At 39.5% G+C, this 21,736-nt stretch overlaps 1 protein-coding gene across 4 annotated transcripts in view; it reads right to left on the reverse strand.

The window, feature by feature from the left end:
* Positions 1–2,496: 2,496 nt before the first annotated feature.
* The window catches only part of st3gal3a (ST3 beta-galactoside alpha-2,3-sialyltransferase 3a), a 70,053-nt gene continuing 50,813 nt past the window's right edge, over positions 2,497–21,736 (reverse strand). For 2 of the 4 annotated variants that reach the window (XM_062997288.1, XM_062997290.1), the window contains 4 exons: positions 17,139–17,168; positions 16,878–17,024; positions 16,084–16,230; positions 2,497–4,748 (listed from right to left, as the gene is read on the reverse strand). In XM_062997288.1, the coding sequence (XP_062853358.1) occupies positions 4,659–4,748; positions 16,084–16,230; positions 16,878–17,024; positions 17,139–17,168 (414 nt within the window). In that variant the 3' untranslated portion in view covers positions 2,497–4,658. The remainder of the gene's footprint in view (positions 4,749–16,083; positions 16,231–16,877; positions 17,025–17,138; positions 17,169–21,736) is intronic. The other 2 variants (XM_062997289.1, XM_062997291.1) reach the window with 1 other exon arrangement.

Raw genomic sequence — 21,736 nt, forward strand, 5'->3', positions numbered from 1 at the left:
AAAAGAGAGAAAAATGTAGCAGAAAAAAATTGAACACCTAAACACGTAAAAACGATGCAGCACCAACAAAGTGCAACAAACAAAACAACAAAACAAACTCAAAACAAACACTGGATGATAAAAAAAACACAAGAACTATGCTACAGGTACAGAATGTGAATATTGATAAGAACCTGGACGGTGGATGATGACCAGATATAAACTGTCCGCAGTGTGACTGCATTCTTGTAACAGGCACCAATGACGGATGCTTCAAAACCAAAAGAAAACCGTCCCGGAGTACCTGTGTGGGACACACGCTCACAGAGAACGCTTTTAACCAAGCACGTCTTCATTCATGTGTTTCTCTAAAACCTGATTTCTGACGGGAAATAAAAGGCACAAACGAGTCCAGAGAGATGCAGTCCATCCATGACATGACGACGAGACGTTTCATCTTTCATGCTGCGAGGAGACTGAAGGTTTTTAAGATACATTTTGCAGGTAAAACACACTAACGTACAGAATGTTTCCCAGGACATGGCTGAATGACGATACAATCTGACAGCGCTGTGAAGTGGCGTGCTTTCAAAATAATAATAATTAAAAAAAAACAACGGTTACATGTGACCCAACCATGTGATATATTTTCATCCATGATATGTGATTTGGGGCAGCACGGTGGCTATTACTGTCGCCTCACAGCAAGAAGGTCCTGGGTTCGATCCCCAGGCGGAGCGGTCCGGGTCCTTTCTGTCTGGAGTTTGCATGTTCTCCCCGTGCCTGCGTGGGTTTCCTCTGGGAGCTCCGGTTTCCTCCCACAGTCCAAATACATGCAGTCAGGTTAATTGGAGACACTGAATTGCCCTATAGGTGAATGTGCGTGTATGTGTGTCTGCCCTGTGATGGACTGGTGCCCCGCCCAGGGTGTTACTGTATGCCTTGCGCCCATTGAAAAGCTGGGATAACCCACCCCCACCCCCCCATGCGACCCTAATTGGATAAGCGGTTAACGAAGTGAGTGAACTGGAAAAACTCTCTGATACAGGCAGTAACAGGGAAGCAATAAGTAATGGAAGTCTATACTGCAGAATCTTTAAAGCTCATGAACTCATTTAAATAAATCATTTCTCAGCACTGAAGAATGAGTGAGTTTTTAAATCAGTCTACACCGAGTATACACCGATCAGCCATAACATTAAAACCACCTCCTTATTTCTACACTCAGTCCATTTTAGCACTCTACAATTACTGACTGTAGTCCATCTGTTTCTCTACATACCTTTTTAACCTGCTTTCATGCTGTTCTTCAATGGTCAGGACCCCCACAAGACCACCACAGAGCAGGTATTATTTAGGTGGTGGATCATTCTCAGCACTGCAGTGACACTGACATGGTGCTGGTATGAGTGGATCAGACAGAGCAGCACTGCTGAAGTTTTTAAACACCTCACTAGCACTGCTGGACTGAGAATCATCCACCAACCAAAAATATCCAGCCAACAGCGCCCCGTGACCACTGATGAAGGTCTAAACGATGACCGACTCAAACAGAGCGAGCGTCTCTGACTATATCTACAAGGTGGACCAACTAGGTAGGAGTGGACAGTGAGTGGACACAATATTTAAAAACTCCAGCAGCACTGCTGTGTCTGATCCACTCATACCAGCACAACACACACTAACACACCACCACCATGTCAGTGTCACTGCAGTGCTGAGAATGATCCACCACCCAAATAATACCTGCTCTGTGGGGGTCCTGACCATTGAAGAACAGGGTAAAAGCAGGTTAAAAAAGTAGGTAGAGAAACAGATGGACTACAGTCAGTAATTTGTCTCGTCCACTTTGTCTCGTGGTCAAGGAACAACCACCTTCTTTTAAATGTGACCAAGACAAAAGAGATGGTCCTAGACTTCAGGAAGACCAGGGCTGCTTTGAAACCCCTCTGTATCCTGGGGGATGATGTGGAGGTGGTGGAAAGTTACAAATACCTTGGTGTCCATCTTGACAACAGACTGGACTGGAAGTGCAACACCGAGGCTGTCTACAAAAAAGGCCAGAGCAGACTTTATTTCTTAAGGAGGCTCAGGTCCTTCAATGTATGCAGCAAGATGCTACACATTTTTTACCAGTCTGTAGTCGAAAGTGCAATTTTCTATGCAGCCATCTGCTGGGGAAGCAGCATTAGAGCCAAAGACTCCAAAAAGCTTAACAAGCTTATCAGGAAGGCTGGTTCTGTGCTGGGTTTTGCTCTGGAGCCCCTAGAGCTGGTTATTGAGCAGAGAATTTTGCACAAGCTGCTCAACGTAATGGACAATACCACACACCCGTTACACGACCTGCTGATTAAACAGCAAAGTGCCTTCAGTGGAAGGTTCCGCCAACTTCGCTGCAACAAAGAGCGCTATAGGAAGTCATTTCTGCCCACAGCGGTGGCAACCTATAATAACTCTCACTGGTGCAAGAGAAGGACTCAGAACCTATAACACCCACAAAAGACAATTAAACTACAATTTGCACAGGGTACTGTTTTTAGTTTTTATTTAAAAATTTCAAATTGCACAACGTCTGTAACTGCACCTTCAGCCCCCCTCCCTTTTAGTTTCTTTTGTTCTTGTCCTGTTAGATGTTTTTATATTATATTATTATTTTTTATGTTATTATATTTTTATTTTTATTTTATTTTATTTTATTTTCTTCATATATGTATATTTTTAGATTTTATATCTTACTTGTTTATAATTGTTATTGCTGCTGCGACACCATAATTTCCCTTCGGGGATTAATAAAGTACTCAATCAATCAAATCAATCAATCAATCAATCAATTGTAGAGCTACAAAGTGCTTCTATATGGTAAGTGGAGCTGATAAAATGGACAGTGAGTGTAGAAACAAGGAGGTGGTTTTAATGTTATGGTTGATCAGTGTAAACTGTTTCATGGACCCTGTGATGCTTTTGGGTTTTTTATATCCACATTATCAGTTCTCTTGCGCTCTCATTGTCTGTTTGTAATTGTAGGGCTTGTAACTAGTTACTTAGCTGAGCCACTACATGACTGACCGCTGATCAGAGAAACCGGGCGGTGTATCCTACACACAAGGGGAAAATGAGTCGGTTACTGGATAATCCGGCCAAACGCCGTTTAGTGTCCTGTAGGCATTAGAGGAAAATTATGTACATCTAACAGAAACCCTATTACAAGTAAAGTTGGGATGTTTAGTAAAATGCAAAAAAAAAACCACACCATTATGTACCAAACTGTGTTCTCTGAGAGAACAATTTTGTTTCCCAGTGCAGGATTGCAAGTAATTCAAGTCTTTTATCAGCTCCGATTCATAATACTATAAAAAATTTCCTCAGAAATCAGCGGAAATCTCAGTCCGTGTAAGGCAAGTCCAAAAGCCACTGTTAAATGTGTTCGACCTTCCAGCCCTCAGAAGGCATTGAGGACAGTTGGAGCCTAACGATTAAGGTACTGGACTAATAATCAAAAGGTTGCTGGTTCAAGCCCCACTGCTGCCAGGTTGCTGCTGTTGGGCCCTTCAGCAAGGTCCTTAACCCTCAATGGCTCAGACTGTACACTGTCACAGTACTGTAAGTCGCTTTGGATAAAGGCGTCTGATAAATACCGAAAATGTAAATGAGAAACTCTTACTCTACTGTGATAAATACAGTGAAATGGGCTCGGCAGCACTTCAGAAAACTGTTGTCACTTAACACAGCCGTTGCTGCATCACGAAATGCAACCTGAAACTCTATTACACAAAGAGAAAGCCACACGTTAACTCTATGAAGAAACGCCACCGAGTTCTTTGGGCCAGAGCTTTTGCAGGTATCAAATACTAAACATGTTTATATTTACAAAATACAATTGTGTTATTTAGAAAATACTGGAATTTTTTTTCTACTTTCGGGAAGCAAAGATTCAAGAGAAATTTTTTTTTTTTTTTTTTTGCATTTTACAAAATGCCCCAACTTTTCTGAAAATAAAGTGATTTATAAAAATGTAGCTTGTACCAAACTTTAACGTTGTTGCTAACTGATTTCACTGCATTAATGTAGATGTGTAAGGGCTCAGTCAGTGGTGGTGGTGATACTGTGGTTTGTACCTAAAATCCCACCACAATACACCAAAATACAAAATATAAACAAAGAAGCAGCTCCTTCACTTTTAAAACAGATCTGCTAAAAGGAAAGGAGGACTAAATGACTAAAATCACACAAACACAAACGATTTCAGATGAGAATGATGGACGGGCTCTCCTGCAAGGTAAGAGGCAAAATCTAAGCGCACCATCCGAAAATGAAACATTTGGCACAGAACAGTTTTCTCTTTCTACAAATTCTGCCTCTCAGAGCAGAAAAGTCTTTTTATGGTTCTGAAATCTAAACAATATCAGTAAAGTCCAGCAAGCCTTCGTACTGTGTGCAAATAAAGAAAATAAAACAGATGATATCACGTCTGCTGCTTCGTTCAGTCCAAACTTTAATGTTCCTCAGATATCAGACATGTTCTACTGTCCCGGCGTTCTTCCAACAGCTTTAATGCTAAGATCACCCATCAACCAGGATGAAGAAGCAGCTGGGCAGAGACCAGACGTCCACACAGAAGGTAAGGCAGGTACAAGTCAGCACTGGCGGGTTTCTGATTTGCACTGGAGTGTTCGAGGGTCTCAGATCCCATTGGTCAGATCCTGAATGACACCAGCACTCACCAGCTTCTTCAAAAACTCCTTTTCTTTTGCTATGTTGTGTGTCCATGACTAAAAAAAAAAAAAGAGAGGTGTGTTAAACGGGAGAAGAGTGAACAACACAACGAGAACATTTGAATCTGATTATGTGAACAATTTAAATCTTTGTTGAAGGTCAGTATGTCCTTGTGCCACAATAGGCCAAGGGTGCAAAATACAAATATCCTAATATGTGAGCGCCTCATTTCATTAATATAGGTTTAATGATAATGAGGAGATGATGTGGTGGGATATTTCTGCCCACTGCTCAAACAATCCGGCTCAGTTGTTTGGTTTGTCTGGTGTCACGTAGAAACACTTGATGTGAGGCAGACATACGGACTAGGGCTGGTATCGGATCGGTCCGATATTGGCCCAAATCACTGGATCGGATATCGGAAGGAAAAAAACTTGTAATCCGATCTGATACTCTTGTTTAATGTAAATAACACTTAATGTAAAAAAAAAGTCCATTCAGGAATTAAAACACACTGATCTACTTAAACTTTTAGCATTTAAAAAAATCATCTACTACTGCCACAACTAACAACACTGTTTTACAGCATGTCGTCCAAAATGTCTACAATTGGAAGATGTGGATGTCAATCAAACGCGATGGACCAATTAGAATTGACGCAGAATTCTGTCATGATTTTAGATTATTAAAAACCAAAGCGCTCTTATTAAAAACCCTGCTGGATTTTGAAGAGGACGTCTGTGGCTCAAGGGAAATGGTGTAGTTTGTTTTATTTCATAACACCAGTGGATTACATTTCATTGAGAATGTGAGAGATCTCCAAGCCGAGTCAAGATAGATACATTTGTTAATTTTTTTATTATTTAATTGTTTCATTTTTATTGTTTATAAATAATATTTTTCATTATTTATTTTATATTTGTTTTTGCTGCCTTTAGGGTGTAGACTTGAGAGTTGACAGATCTAGAGCATTGAGATAGCTAGTTTAACCATGGTGTATTGAGACATGTATAATTGCTGCTTAGTTGTATGAGAGGAGAATCGGCAGATACTCACTTTGCAGTATCAGTATCGGACATAAAGTGGTATTGAGCCAGCCCTAATACAGACTGAAACACACCCACTCACTCAGTCCCTCATTTAAACTGAAGGAGGAAATTATCAGTAAGCAACTGTACTTCTGCATGAATTTAAAAGGTAAGAGGAAACCAGAGGGGTGAAGATGCAAAACTTAGACAGCGACGAGAGGCAAGGATCAAACTCAGGTCCCTAGGACCAATGCTGCTATGCGGCAACTACTTTGGTTTGGATCACATGTAAGGAACAGGTCGATTTTCAGAAAGAGAATGAAACAGGAAAGCAGAAAGAGCACAATATATAAACTATGTGGCCCAAAGTATGTAGACATACAAAGTTGCATTCTACTTAACAGCGTTCACTCTTTATGAAGGAATTTGTGCCTATTTAATCAAAAGAGCATTTGTGAGGTCAGGCACTGTTGTTGGACAAGAAGGCCTGTCTTGCAGTTAAGGGCTCAATGCAGGCCACTACAGTTCCTCCACTGAAATGGGAAAGGACTTTGCCCATTCGTTGCCACAAAGTTGAAATTGACTGCATATACCTGTTACCAATTGGTGTGGCTAAACCATTAATTAATAAACTCAATAATTAGGTGTGGTGTCCATATACCTTTGGCCACACAGTGCAGTTGTGCCAGATTTAGAGTTCAGTTACAAAGCGCTACATCAAGGCTAAACACCCATAACTATATACGGGTGAAAGACGAATAGGGTGTTCCAAGTACCAAAAAAATAAAATGGTTAAATTGTATAATTTTTTCATTTAATATTGTGCACAAATGTGTCACCTATGTAAATATGTATTTTTTTTTCTCAGCATTTTGCTTATTTGATAGTTTTAGTGTTGTTGACACAACAAGGGCACAAAAATGTCATTCAGTGCAACGACTAATTTATGACAAAATACACACACAAGGAACAATCTTAGCCATTTCAAATGTATAAGTTTAGTATATCTCTTACAAAAGATTTAAAACCTCAGAAGAAACTGTACTTACTCTGTTTTGAATTTTCTGTGCATTGTTTGTACTCTAATGCGTCTTGGGATTTTGTTTATTTGTATACAAGACGTTTTTGCTACACATTCTATTCTATTTGAAACCTAATCAAACTCTGTTTTCTATGAAGCAGGCCTGGATTCTCTTGCATTCACATGAAAAAAATATATAATAATTACTTATTAGTTATTTTAAGCAAATGTTTTTGTTGCACTGTATGATGATTTTATGTTGCACTGAATGACATACTCCAAATTATCCTGTTACATCAGAATATTCATGACTTAATTTGTTTTTAAGTTCTTTATTGATTAAAGTAGCAGTAGTAGAATGAAAATATGCCACACCAGTGGCAAGTATGTGTTATAATATTACTACATCATAAAAAAAAGTAAGGCAATAAAAAACATAGCTAATGAAGCCATCATAACAACTTGTAAGGCACCAGAACAGTGTGGAAGTGTGGAATTTGTGTCATAACACGTGAAAAAGTTGCTGCAGTAAATCTAAATTCATTCAGCCGTGAAAACCATTTGAAGTCGCATTTTATTTCATGAACTGAACAAATGTTTTCCAGTCTTTTGTTGTTAACCTCGAGGTTCTTGCTGTGTACATGGCTTTGGTTCTGCGATTATGATTTTGACATCAGACTTAAGGTAGTAAATTTCATCAGGTGGATTTGGCCACACAAAGGAATTTCTGTTTCAATTTTGTAGCATGCAGCTAACTTGCACCTCATCTCCTACAGACAGCAGAACCTGCCCAACGAATGGCAGGTCGTCGTACTTGACAATAACAAAATCTCAGGGACCACTTCATCAAAAACATAATTATTAATATTCATTGTAATTACTGCTTTTATTAAGGAAGACTAGAATGGAAGAAAGTGGTTTTAATATTTAAAAATAATTTTAAAACATTATAAAGTCAGTATAACAATGTCATTGTCAATTTAGTGCAACAGCGAAATTCTGTTGCACTGAATGACTGTTGTACTGAATGACATAAATTTTACTTTAGCACATTTTACAGTTATCCCAGTGGTTAGCAAAAGCTAACATTGACCTTAGCTCAAAGACATTTCTACACATACTCACATTTAAATGTTAATAACCTTGTTTGTTTACAAGATTAACCGTAATATTACGTTTACTGAATGACACTCAGTTTTGTTCTTTAATGTACTGTGTCAGTAAAAAGACATTTTTATAAAACGGCACCTGCACACATGTTCCGGCGTCAAATTCGGATTATTGTATCCAGCTACTCTGAAGATAACTACATCAGATGGTACTTCACACACGTTTGATGACCCAAATGCTGCCATGGCCTTTGTCAATGCCAATTTAAAAAGTACTGATTCGGCATAGTGGAGGACGAAATGGCCAACTGGTCAGCTCAGGTACACTAAATGTACGTCATGATGCGGACCTGAACACACTAAGCCCTAATGTGAGTAAGAACTGCAATGTGTAATATATCTTCTGACTAAAGATTATTGAGATTATAATGTATGGTCTCAATAATATGAGTGATAGTGGTTATTATTGTTATTATTATTATAACCTTCGATATCACTTTTATTCCTAAACATGTTGTAAACCTAAGTTAAAATTTTACTGTATTGGTGAAATATATATGGTATGTTAAATATACTACACGTGAGTTTCTTTAGTTTTCAATGTTTAAGAAGTTAGACTTTTTCAGTATTAGATTAGGCGCGCGTCTCGTTTGGGGAGACGCTTCAGCACGGACTTGGGGGGGTAAGTTTATTGTTGTTATGTTTTTCTTGTTGTTTATTAAGTTTAACCCTGGCCACCATGTTTTAGGCTGTTTACATTGCTATGGTATTTTTATTATTTCACACTCAGTGTATGATACTCATTACATCATATCTAGTGCCCAATAATGACTCATAGTGTATCTTCCTCCTCAGGAGGTGAGCTTAAATTCTGTAGTTGGAATTGTAGAGGATTAAATCACCCAATTAAAAGGAGTAAGGTGCTCCACCATCTACACCATTTAAGGGCTCAAATTGTTTTTCTTCAAGAGACACACCTAAAACCATCTGACCATGCTAGGTTGAGAACAAGATGGGTTGGGCAGGTATTTCACTCCTCTTTTCAGGGGAAGTCGAGGGGAGTTGCAATCCTGATCCACAAATCAATTAGTTTTACCTGTACTGATATTATAAGCGACCCAAATGGACGCTACATCTTTGTTATAGGACAGCTTTGTGGCACTCTGGTAATTCTGGCGAATATTTACGGGCCAAATTGGGACAATGACAATTTTTTCCAATTAGTCTTTTCTAAATTACCCATGCTTTCAACTCATTTTCTTATTTTAGGGGGGGATTTTAATTGTTGGCTTAATCCTACCTTAGACCGTTCTTCCACCAAGCACAGAGAGCCGTTAAGGTCTGCTAAAACCATACAATCTTTTATGAAGGAGTTCTCTGTTTCAGACCCCTGGCGCTTCCATAATCCATTTGCGAAAGAATATTCTTTCTTTTCCCCAGTTCATCACAGCTTCACCCGTATCGACTATTTTCTTATAGATAATCGTCTAATCCCATCAGCACACTCTTGTTCATATAATGCAATAGTTATATCAGATCATGCCCCAGTACTGATGGACTTACATTTTTTAAAACATAAATATACCCGCCCTCCCTGGCGTTTAAATGTACGTTTATTGTCTGACGAAAACTTTGTCAATTTTGTGTCCAAACAAATTGACGATTTTCTGACTTTCAATGGAACTGATGGGATTTCCCCATCGCTATTATGGGAGTCATTGAAAGCATATTTGAGGGGGCAGATTATCTCATATTATGCTAATGAGCAGAAACAAAAGAAACAAAAATTATCAGTATTGGTCAAAGAAATTAGACAACTAGATGAAATTTACGCTTCCTCCCCATCCTCAGATACATATAAAAAACGCCTTTCTCTACAAGCTGAATTTGATTTACTTTCCTCTCAGCAGGAGGAAGATCTTCTTTTAAAATCCAAATATACTCATTATGAACATGGAGACAAGGCAAGTAGGTTATTAGCTCATCAGTTGCGACAAGCGTCAGTGACTCATCAGATTCCTCAAATACGTACCGAATCAGGTGTTACGTCAGACCCCCAAAAAATAAATGATCAGTTTAGGGATTTTTATGCTTCTTTATACAAGTCGGAATTGGTAGCCGATTCATCATTCTTTGATAGATTTTTTAGTTCAATTGAAGTACCAAATGTGGATCCCGGATTATCCAAAAAAATGGGGGAGCCAGTTACTATAGATGAGTTACACCAAGCAGTTAACCTAATGCAGTCAGGCAAATGCCCAGGGCCGGACGGATATCCCGTTGAATTCTATAAGAAGTTCTTTAATAAATTAGATAATATTCTGGTTGATGTATATAATGAATCTTTTAATTCATCTAAATTGCCCCCAACATTTTACATGGCCACTATTTCGTTAATCTTAAAAAAAAACAAAGACCCTCTCTCTTGTGCTAGCTACCGCCCAATCAGCCTATTGCCTGTTGATTTAAAGCTACTGTCCAAACTTTTAGCCCTACGCCTTGAACCCGTGCTTCCCTCAATAATTTCCCCAGATCAGACTGGATTTATTCAAAATAGGCAGTCCTTTTCTAATATTCGTCGTCTTCTTAATGTGGTATATAATCCTCCTTCTGTAAAACTGCAAGAGGCTGTTATCTCGTTAGATGCAGAGAAAGCTTTTGATCGGGTGGAGTGGTTGTACCTCTTTTACACATTAGGAAAGTTTGGTTTGGGTAAAAATTTCATTTCCTGGGTGAGACTGCTTTATGCTTCCCCATTGGCTTCAGTTAGAACTAACAACATATACTCAAAGCAGTTCCCCCTGCACCGTTCTACCCGACAGGGTTGCAATTTGAGTCCCTTGTTATTTGCCATTGTTATTGAACCCCTAGCCATAGCAATTCGGTCAGACCCTTACATAACAGGTATAATAAGAGAAGGGATGGAGCAGAGAACTTCTTTATATGCAGATGACCTCCTTCTGTATGTTTCCAATCTTTCAGTGTCAGTCCCAGCTGTCCTTGATATCCTAACTCGGTTTGGTCACATATCAGGCTATAAGTTAAACCTGGACAAAAGTGAAATCTTCCCCCTCACAACGGCAGCTCGTAGCTATCCTTTGAAGGACTTCCCATTTTTGGTTGCATCACAGGGCATTACATACCTGGGCATTCAGATTACATCAGAATTTCGGGATCTTTACAAGGCCAACTTTGAACCTTTGATTGGACGGCTGCAGGAAGATTTTAATCGTTGGTCATTACTACCTCTGTCCCTCGCAGCCAGGATCAATTCAGTTAAAATGCATTCCCTCCCAAAATTCCTTTATGTCTTCCAGTGCTTGCCTATCTTTCTTCCACAATCCTTTTTCCGAAAAATTGACAGTCTTATTTTAGAATTTATCTGGAATAAGAAGACTTCTAGAATTGGCAAAAATATTTTGCAAAAACCCAAGTCTCAAGGAGGCCTAGCTCTGCCTAATTTTATGTTTTACTATTGGGCCGCCAATATTAGAATAATACAGTGTTGGCTACAGCTGGAGAAGTCACAACACTGCCCCATATGGATAACTTTGGAAGCAAATTCTTGTAGACCTGCTTCCCTGGCAGCACTCATTCATGCACCTATTAATTTTTCCTCCTTGCCTTTTACTAAAAATATAACTGTTAAGTTTACTCTAAAAATTTGGAAACAATTTAAACGGTATTTTGGTTTGCAGACCTCTTCTTTTTTAGCTCCTGTAGCTTCCAACCCATCATTTATTCCCTCTTTGATGGATGAAGTGTTCTCATCCTGGTCCGCCCTGGGTATTAACATGCTAAAAGACCTATTTATCGAGGATATCTTTGCGTCCTTCCAACAATTGTCAGAGAAATATGGTCTACCTACACAGCACTTCTTTAGGTATCTTCAGATTCGTAGCTATGTCCGTAGTATAAACTCAGTGTTTCCAAAACTCCCAGCAGCGGCCCCTATTGATTCTTTCCTGAAACCATTTCCGACCTTAAAGCGCGCAATATCCATCACTTATAATCTTGTTCATTCATTACGCCCAACTTCATTATTAAAAATTAAAACTCTCTGGGAGGAGGATCTGGAATGTGTGATCTCGGAGGACATGTGGCAAAACATCCTAACTCGAGTTCACACTTCATCTATTTGTGCAAAACTTGGACTGATTCAATGTAAAATTCTTCATCGTGCTCACATAACTAAGGTTAGACAATCCAAATTTGATAGTAATATTGACCCTACTTGTGACAGATGCAAACAGGCACCAGCCTCATATATACACATGTTTTGGACATGTCCCGCCTTACATGAATTCTGGTCTGAAATTTTTAACACCTTTTCCGGAACCATTGGGATTACTTTTGAACCTTCTGCTTTTACAGCCCTTTTTGGAATTCCTTCTCCCCTTTTACAGTTGACAAAATGTGAGGCTGACTTGGTTGCCTTTACAACTCTTTTGGCTAGGCGGCTTATTCTGTTGTGGTGGAAGCGGCCTACCTCACCCTCGTTTTCTTTGTGGATTAGGGAGATTTTTCATTTTGTTAAATTGGAAAAAATCCGAAGTACAGTGAGAGGTTCTCTTTCTAGATTCAGGAACACTTGGATGCCCTTTCTCAGATATGTGGAGCACCTGCAGTCTGTTAACTACCCAGAGTGACTTCCTAGTCCTCTGGTTTTAGTTAGCCTCTATCTGCATTAGACAATTTCTAAATGTAGTCATTTATTAGTATCTTTGCTTGGGATAATATACTGTTGTGGCACTAATATGAAACAGGCCAGGTTTTTTATTTTTTTTATTTATTTATTTTTTTTTTTTGGGGGGGGGTTTCTTTCCTGTGTGTACCTAGTTATCTCATGTTGAATTGTGTAATTCTCAGGAAAACAGAGTCATTGTATATTTATATTTATGCTTAATCATTTCTTATTGTACAACACAATTTAAATTCCTGTAATATGTAAACTGAATAATTTCCTTTGTATTGTATGAAAAAGCGAATAAATAAAACTGAGAAAAAAAAAAAAGACATTTTTATCAAATAATGTTAAAATGCATTGACCTCGTGTGTGTGCTGAAGGGTCCCCAGGAGTCTTCTTTTGTTGTTATAATTGGTCACATGACTGCAGTAGCATATTAAAATGAGGCTTTTTATTAACGTTGTACTGAATGACAACTGAAGATTGGGAAAATGGGGACTGAAAGTATCCTGAATATTATTAATATTAAAAAACACATCTGATTGAATATTATTTAATATGTCACACATGACATTTGTACAATTATGCCAAAGCAGTAAATTTTAAGTTTTACTTAAGATTAATTAGTTTTTTCTTAATGTTTTATTACTTAAAGAGGTAGGGGGACCGTTGCACTGAATGACATTTTGGGGGTTTCAAGGGTTATTTTTTTCAAAAATCATACATTTTCCGTAAAAATTACTTTAGGTTTCAGTAAAGATGTACAAATGGAGTAGATTGAAGGTATATCCACTTATATTAATATAATTGTATATTATTTATCAAGTGGGGACACTAAGAAGTTACTTCTCGTCTTAGACCCATCCATGTGTTCAGGATCAGAGAGACAATAGGAAACTGATCGCCCTATCTAAAGGAAACACGCTACTGGAGCTGAGACTCACAGACACAATACAAACGTCTCCTGTGTCCTTTCTTTAAACAGTGGACATGACTAAAAGAATAACATTACAGCACTAAAGCATGAAGTGACATCTACTCTGTGGGAAAACCCAGTCCATTAACAAAAGGACGAGAGCTAGCAAGAGAATAAGGGAATTATTTAAGTATGAAACATCACAGACTTTCATATCAACATGTCTTAAGTAAGTAAACTGCATGATGTACTTAACATAGCAGTGATGATAGAAGTGTTGATTTGAAACCAAACAATTCATTATAAGCTCTAAATAAACATGCTTATCCACACAATTGTGTGTGTGTGTGTGTGTGTGTGTGTGTGTGTGTGCATCTCAAGCATCAGCTTAAAGACAAAACATGTTGTGATCAGACTAATCACATAACTACTATATCATATCTAATCCGGCTCATCATTTAAACACACCGCATGTGTGCATACATAAATGAAGTCAGAGATGGACATGCTGACTGACGGCTCCATACTATCCAGTGTCTTAATAATGGATGTGTATAGATAGATGGGGGCAGAGGGGTGGTGGTGTCACTGAAGCCTGAAACTGGAGAGCAGAGAGAGGATCTTCACATGAGAAGATACAGATCGAAATACAGATAGACACCACAAAGGAAGGTGAAGAGAAATGATGTTATTAGGCAAAATTTACTTTAGATTTAGATTCATTGCATTTAGCAGACGCTTTTATCCAAAACGACATACAATTGTGACCTCATACAATGTTCAGCAGTAATGTTCCAGTGTAACGTAGAAGTACTACTGTACCAGTGTAATGTAGGAGTGTAATACAGCAGTAATGTACCATACTGTACCAGTGTGCCCAGTGTGTTTTGAGATACACATTAGATGGATGATTTCAGCTTTAGCACAGTGTCTACCAGGACTGTAAATGCTAATTATATGATCACCCTGCCAGAATTAAAGCTGGTGCTGGACAATGACAATGCAAAATATGCAGAATTAATGATTAATTTATCCAAATAACCACTAGGAACAAAGCACAATGGTAGTGGATTTATTTTTCTTCTCTCATTGTGAAACAATTGAGCCTCATGGTTCTTTAAAATACTAAAGTACTTAATATTGTAGACTTAGAACTGACACGTATTGATTAATGCATGTACAGTCAGTAATAGACTATGAAATTACACAAATCCCCATGCTAAACTGCATATTATGATGTTTTGACCCCTGGTGCTTGGGTGAAGATCTCACTTTGTGCAACTGTCGAGGTCAGGAATAAAGTAACCTGACTTCATGAACATGTCACATTACTTTTTTGTTTCAAGTTTCACACTGGTGGGAAACCAGGTGCCAAGTTCTGATAATCTGGTTCACCTTGATCCACCCATCAGAACTCATGGAAAACAGGCATCAAGGCTCTGTCACTGTTGGGCCAAGGAGAGAGGTCCTTAACCCTCAATAGCTTGCACTGTATTCAGCCACAATTGTGATTAGCATTGGATAGAAGCGTTTGTTTAATGCCATAAATGTAAATGACTAGTTTGAATATGTGTTAGGAAACATGAAACATCTACTCTTACTGAAAGATGAGGCACGTGAAGATAAAACAAAAAAAGCTGACAGTAGAAATGGTAATTATTTGGTCCAAATTTTGGAAACATCAAACTATTTTATCTGTGGGCTCAATACAAGAAAGAAATTAGAGCAGACCTGGGCATTGTACGGCCCGCGGGCCACATCCAGCCGGCGAGACATCCCCAATCGGCCCGCATGAGGTCCGTGGCGATTAAAAATCAGACGTAAATAAATGTACATCACACATGCAATATAGCAGGATTGTTTCTGACAAGACCGTGTTTCCTTACGTGTGTGCGAGTGTATCGGGCTTCACTGTAATGTGTCGGCGAACAGAGCTGAGTGTGATTGACGGTCGAGTTTTTAACAAGACATGGACTTCTGAAGTATTTATTTACTGAAGTCAGATGTAAAGCTGTTTAAGGATCGCAGTTTAGGCTTTAAATCGCTGTTATGGTACTAAACAGAGAAATACAAGAACATGAACGATGCGGAGCGTCACACCTGAAGCTTCACTAACTAAACTGCAAAAGCAACACTGACTTTTTTATAAAGTTTAACACATCCAAAACTGAAGCAGTCAGGACCAGCGCTTTGTGATTTTAAAAAGAATATCCAATAATAACAAAGGGTTGAAAAACAGCAAATGAGGTAATTAGACTCCAATTAAAATAGCAAAAAACTTCGTGTGAAGTTTAAAAACCTGCACGTTTTGTTCTCATTTGTTTTTGAAAAATTAGTTGATTAGTGAAAATGTTGATGTTTTTACTCAAAACTGTACAATTTACTGCTAAGAGATAAAATTAATGTTAAGCAGAATTAAGTTCACCTTATTGGTCCGGCCCTCCACAACAGTCCCAGTTTCTTATGTGGCCCCTTGGAAAATTGAATTGCCCACCCCTGAATTAAACCATCCAAAACTGACCGCCTGAAATCTGATCGACAGGAAAACTATCATTTAAAAGCTGCGGATTAATAAGTAACAGCAGACGTGGACACTATCACTGAATAGAAGAAAATGTGGAGTGTGTTACATCTTTGATGGCGGACATCTTCAGCTTCTCGTAGTAATGTAGGAGAGCGTGAGGGTTACTCATGTCATATCCGAACCCGGCTACTGCCACCTCGTCACAATTATGCAGCGCCATTGTGATTGCCACCGTCCCCAGAGTTGGAATATTCTAAAAAACATACAAACACATAAAACAAAGAAGCATGAGACAACTGCTGAGGCAGTAAAATGAAAATATATATCCAATATATGTAGCTGGGTCTCCGGTAAAGTCAACATAGTGCAACAATAAAAAACTGTCGGCGGATGTTCTCCCCGTGTCTGCGTGGGTTTACTCCGGATGCTCCGGTTTCCTCCCACAGTCCAAAGACATGCATGTGAGGTAAAATGGAGATAAATTGTCCATGACTGTGTTCGATATAACCTTGTGTAATGAGTAACTACCGTTCCTGTCATGAATGTAACCAAAGTGTAAAACATGACGTTCAAAATCCCAATAAACAAACAAACAAATCGGCGGTTTATCAAACGTATTACTTATTATGCTCACAAATACTGATGCTGGATGAGAAAAGCCTGGACTTTAATTTGTGCCTTTCTAAAACTGTTGCCAGAAAGTTAATTAATAAAGTATATAAATATGATTTTGTATCATTAATGCAGTGGATGTGACTGGAATGACTGAACTTGATTGGAAGAGGTGTCCTCATACTTTTGGCTGTTTAGAGTAGACTTGTTGTGTGTAGTGATGTATTCAGGCCTCACGCTGAGCATGTTAATCTACATAAAGAACCCGAAGCGTGACGCGTGTCTCACCCCTCGTCCCATCAGGTAGTTGTTGATTGGCAGGCCGATGAACTGGAAGGCCGCTTCCTGAATGAAATATGGGTTCAGGATCCTGATGTCTGCTGCTTGCCTGGGCACTTCTCGCGCCACCGACTTCCAGAATCCCTCCGTACCCCTCTGAGAGACAGACAGAACGATGCAGAGAGCCACACAGAGACAAGAGGAAGCTAGTAAAGTGTTAAACAACCACACGCTACAAGAGAAAGGAGCGGTTAGTCAATGGTTAATTACCCTAGCGATTTGCACTGGAACTTGTGTTGTCTTAAAAACATCCATGCCAGAAAAGGATTGTGAAGTAACAAAATTAGGACGTAAAGAATTAGTAGACAGAAAGTGGGTAAAGCGATTAAAACACACACACAAAAAAAAAAACATGCCACAAAGAAAAAGCAAACAAAAATCAGAACAAAAAGAACAGAGAAAAGTGAAAATAATAATAATAATTAGAAAGATAAAGTAATAATTACAAATACAAAGTAATAATTACAAAGATAAAGTAATAATTACAAAGATAAAGTAATAATTACAAAGATAAAGTAATAATTACAAAGATAAAGTAATAATTACAAAGATAAATATTACTGGTATAACTGTTGCTATCATCATCATCATCATCATCACCAGCAAATCATGTTAAAGGTCCTGCTTAAGGTCTGAAAGGTGGCATTTTGGTAGTGATGATTAGTGCACCGCTGATCTTCCAATGTTTTAATTCTCCCAATATACACCGATCAGCCATAACATTAAAACCACCTCCTTGTTTCTACACTCATTGTTCATTTGATCAGCTCCACTTACCATATAGAAGCACTTTGTAGTTCTACAATTACTGACTGTAGTCCATCTGTTTCTCTGCATGCTTTGTTAGCCCTCTTTCACCCTGTTCTTCAATGGTCAGGACCCCCACAGGACCACCACAGAGCAGGTATTATTTAGGTGGTGGATCATTCTCAGCGCTGCAGTGACACTGACATGGTGGTGGTGGTGTGTTAGTGTGTGTTGTGCTGGTATGAGTGAATCAGACACAGCAGCGCTGCTGGAGTTGTCCACTCACTGTCCACTCTATTAGACACTCCTACCTAGCTGGTCCACCTTGTAGATGTAAAGTCAGAGACGATCGCTCATCTATTGCTGCTGTTTGAGTCGGTCGTCTTCTAGACCTTCATCAGTGGTCACAGGATGCTGCCCACGGGGTGCTGCTGGCTGGATATTTTTGGTTGGTGGACTATTCTCAGTCCAGCAGTGACAGTGAGGTGTTTAAAAACTCCAGCAGTGCTGCTGTGTCTGATCCACTCATACCAGCACAACACACACTAACACACCACCACCATCCTGGGGTCCTGACCATTAAAGAAGAGCATAAAAGGGGGCTAACAAAGTATGCAGAGAAACAGAAGGACTACAGTCAGTAATTGTAGAGCTACAAAGTGCTTCTATATGGTAAGTGGAGCTGATAACATGGACAGTGAGTGCAGAAACAAGGAGGTGGTTTTAATGTTATGGCTGATCGCTGTATTAAATATTTTGCTGTTGAACTTAATTTTACAGTTCTGACAGGAACCATTCAGGAGTGCAGAACACAGCGCCTGACTGCTTCCACTTTGTGCGTATGTGACTGAGGGATTTGGTGGTGAGGAGGGGGATTTATGGGGTGTCAGAATCTGGTGGACACACCTTGCATAGAGAAGCACTACTGGAGCAAGCACAGCATCATGCAGTTCTGTAAACGGCAACAGAACTACAAAAATAGGGAACTGGAAATGACTAGATTAAGTGAAAATGCAAAGAACTGGGGTATGAGAAACACTACAAAAATCATCAAGACAATACAAATAAAAGCAGCACTGCTGGAGTGCTAATTTAATGCTGTTATGAGAATGTAACATTTCAGATTTGCTAAGGTTTAAGCAGTGACCATATCTGATATGCATCTAAAATCCCAATATCGTGCTCCATGTGAGGTTTAAGTAATAACCTTCACACCCCTGTTTTTATTCGGGAGCAAAAAAGTGCATTTTGATGTAGTCGTCGGCTCTCGTTTCTCATCTCTTATTTTTAGCCTGGTGTGGGGAGGCCCCGCTGGCTTTCCGAGTGGCGCAACATCACACCTGCTTTTCTTTTCTCTTATTAGATTCCGTGTGAGGAGAGGAGATGCTGAAACTCTCAGCTGTGTAAATAACCCACCCAAAACCACCTTTTCTTTCCAGAGCATAAAAGAACAGTACACTGCACTGCAACTTTTCTGATGCCAAACCACAGATTTCTTCACTTCCTCGCATTCGTTGGCGTGTCTGAATCTGCCGCGGCCATGCTGCATCGCTTTCATTTAACGCTGACTTCCTTTCTGTGCCTCTGTTAATTTATTCCTGGAGGGACAGCGGCGGCTTGTGGTTAAGAATCAGGTTGTAAAACAGGTTCAAAGTTTATGGGTAGTAGCAGCTCAAAGGATAAGATACTGGACTAGCATTGTATTTGGTAACAATCGTAAGTCGCTTTGGATACAAGAGTCTGCTAATGCCTAGTTCACACTACATGATTTTTGCCCTGATTTTCGCTCTCCGACTGGTCGGCACTAGATTTCCCGGCTCGGGAGCAACTCGGCGTTCGAAACTCGTCTCTCAATCGCTACGTGTGAACTACTCAACAACTCGATTCGAGCGGCTCGCTGAGCGCTACGCGACTGAAGTTATATATCTATGATGTAAAATATCTGGATATGAGTGGGCCGACTAGCAATGAGTGCGGCGTCGAACAGCCAATGAGAACGCAAGATACGGTGTGAGGGGAAACGCGGGGTAGGAGTGTAAAAATGTGGGACAGGGGCGTAATATAGTTTTATAAAACGGATAGTTCCGGTCCTAAAATCTGATTGGCTGAGCCGCGTTCGAAGCCGTTGTAAAATCCCCGATAAACGCACACCTATGACCACCTCACATCGTTCCATATTAATACGCCACTGAATAGAAATTTTTTTTTATTTTCGCCCTCATGTTGCCTAGCAACACTGTTAATTGAACTATTTTGCGTCGCGGAAGAATGCTTTATTGTAAGTTTATACACAATAAATACATTTATGAATTAAACATTGTTGTATTTATTATATTTTATGTTGACCGCCGTTTTATAAAAGCAATAAGCCACTCGAGACCGTGCATTACTGTTACGATTTTAGCACGGGAAAGAAGTTTTAGGCACTCCGCTTCGCGTCGTGCCAAAAACGTCATCCCCATGCTAAAATCACAGTAACGTACGGCCTCTCGTGGCTTATTGCTTTATTATATCAGAATACATCGACACACACACGTTTTACAGTAGTTCCGACCTTATCATTCTCTACAAAACATAATACCCACGCTGCATTGCGATAATATTTATTAACCTCCAACTCACTATAGAACAATCCATGCTGCTCGTGTAGCCAAATCTACTCAGATTCATTTTTCTCTTTGATTTTACGCTGCACATCAGCACACAAACTTTGATCGCTCGCTACTTGTTGACGTGCATTTTTGGACGTGGTTTCATTAAACCTCTCGTCACTTCTCACGTTTGTTTTCGTGACAAAACGTAGTTTGGGAGACCAGACAGACTAGCCTGTGATTCCAGTTGGTGATAGATGGTGAAGTGTGAAACCCCCTATCACCGATCAGTCGCGTAGTGTGAAAACCACACCGACTTGAAAGACTCCCGATTACAAGAGATCCAGGCGTGTAGTGTGAACTGTACAGCGACCTGACCACTTGGAAAGTCGTGTAGTGTGAACTTGGCATAAATGTTTAAGCACCAAGCTGCCACTGTGGGGCTCTTGACCAAGGTCCTTAATTGTTGTTTGTCTGAATTGTGAAAGCATCTAGGAGAGGTTTTCAACATCAGGCATGTAGGACAGAATTGCACTGTGACAGAATGCACTCCTTCTAACATGAGCATTATCAGGTCATTAGTTATTAATAACATTGATTATAATTTAGCTATTTTAGAGTGGAAACGTGGGCACTTGGGTAGCGCAGCAGTTACGTATGCTAGCTCTGTCCCAAGCCCAAATAAGGAAGGGAGGGAATCCGCAGTAAAAACTCGGTATCTCCAAATCAGACATGCGGAGCAGATCCATTGTGGCGACACGGCGGCATGAACTATAAACCATGCTCTAAACCCTTGATTAAAGTAGCTGAATCTTCAGGAAGAAATTTGACGTGTGAGTGTAAGCTAGAACGACACAAACAAGGGCGTTTTTACGAATGGAAAATGTCATGGGCGTCGAAGTGGATGGAAACAATACCAGCAGCGGTGTGGCAGAGGGGTCTCTTGAAACCACCGATGAAAAACAAGAAGGAGCCCTCATATCAGTATCATCCAGGCCAGTACAGCCTTCAGGACTGGGTCATGTGCAAATCTACACTCCTCTAGAAGATAAATTAGCTGAAGATACAACTTGCTAATAGCAAATAAATTATACACACTGATCTAAAGAAGCATCCACAAAATCGAAACTGGTGAATGTGTTAGACCAGTGCTTCTCTATTTTTTAGTAGCGCTTCTCTAACAAAGTACCTTCCCTAAACAAACCATGACCTTTAAACACCACTAAGGAATCATCTTACAGCTACATAAGTACTACAGACTTGAACACAGAAGGCTTCTGTACAGAGAGCAGCTCCCACAGCAGAATTTTGGTCTTTTCTGTCTTCGTCCAAGTTCAAGTCCAATCCCAAAATACATAATCACACATTTTCTACTTTAACTATCAATTTTTTTAGAGCAAATTTCCACGGTTATCTTTTTTAATGCATTTTCTTCCCTCTTTCTCCCGATTTTTAGCGCGTCCAATTTTT

The sequence above is a fragment of the Trichomycterus rosablanca genome, chromosome 6 (assembly GCF_030014385.1).
Source record: "Trichomycterus rosablanca isolate fTriRos1 chromosome 6, fTriRos1.hap1, whole genome shotgun sequence".
NCBI classification, from domain to species: Eukaryota; Metazoa; Chordata; class Actinopteri; order Siluriformes; family Trichomycteridae; genus Trichomycterus; species Trichomycterus rosablanca.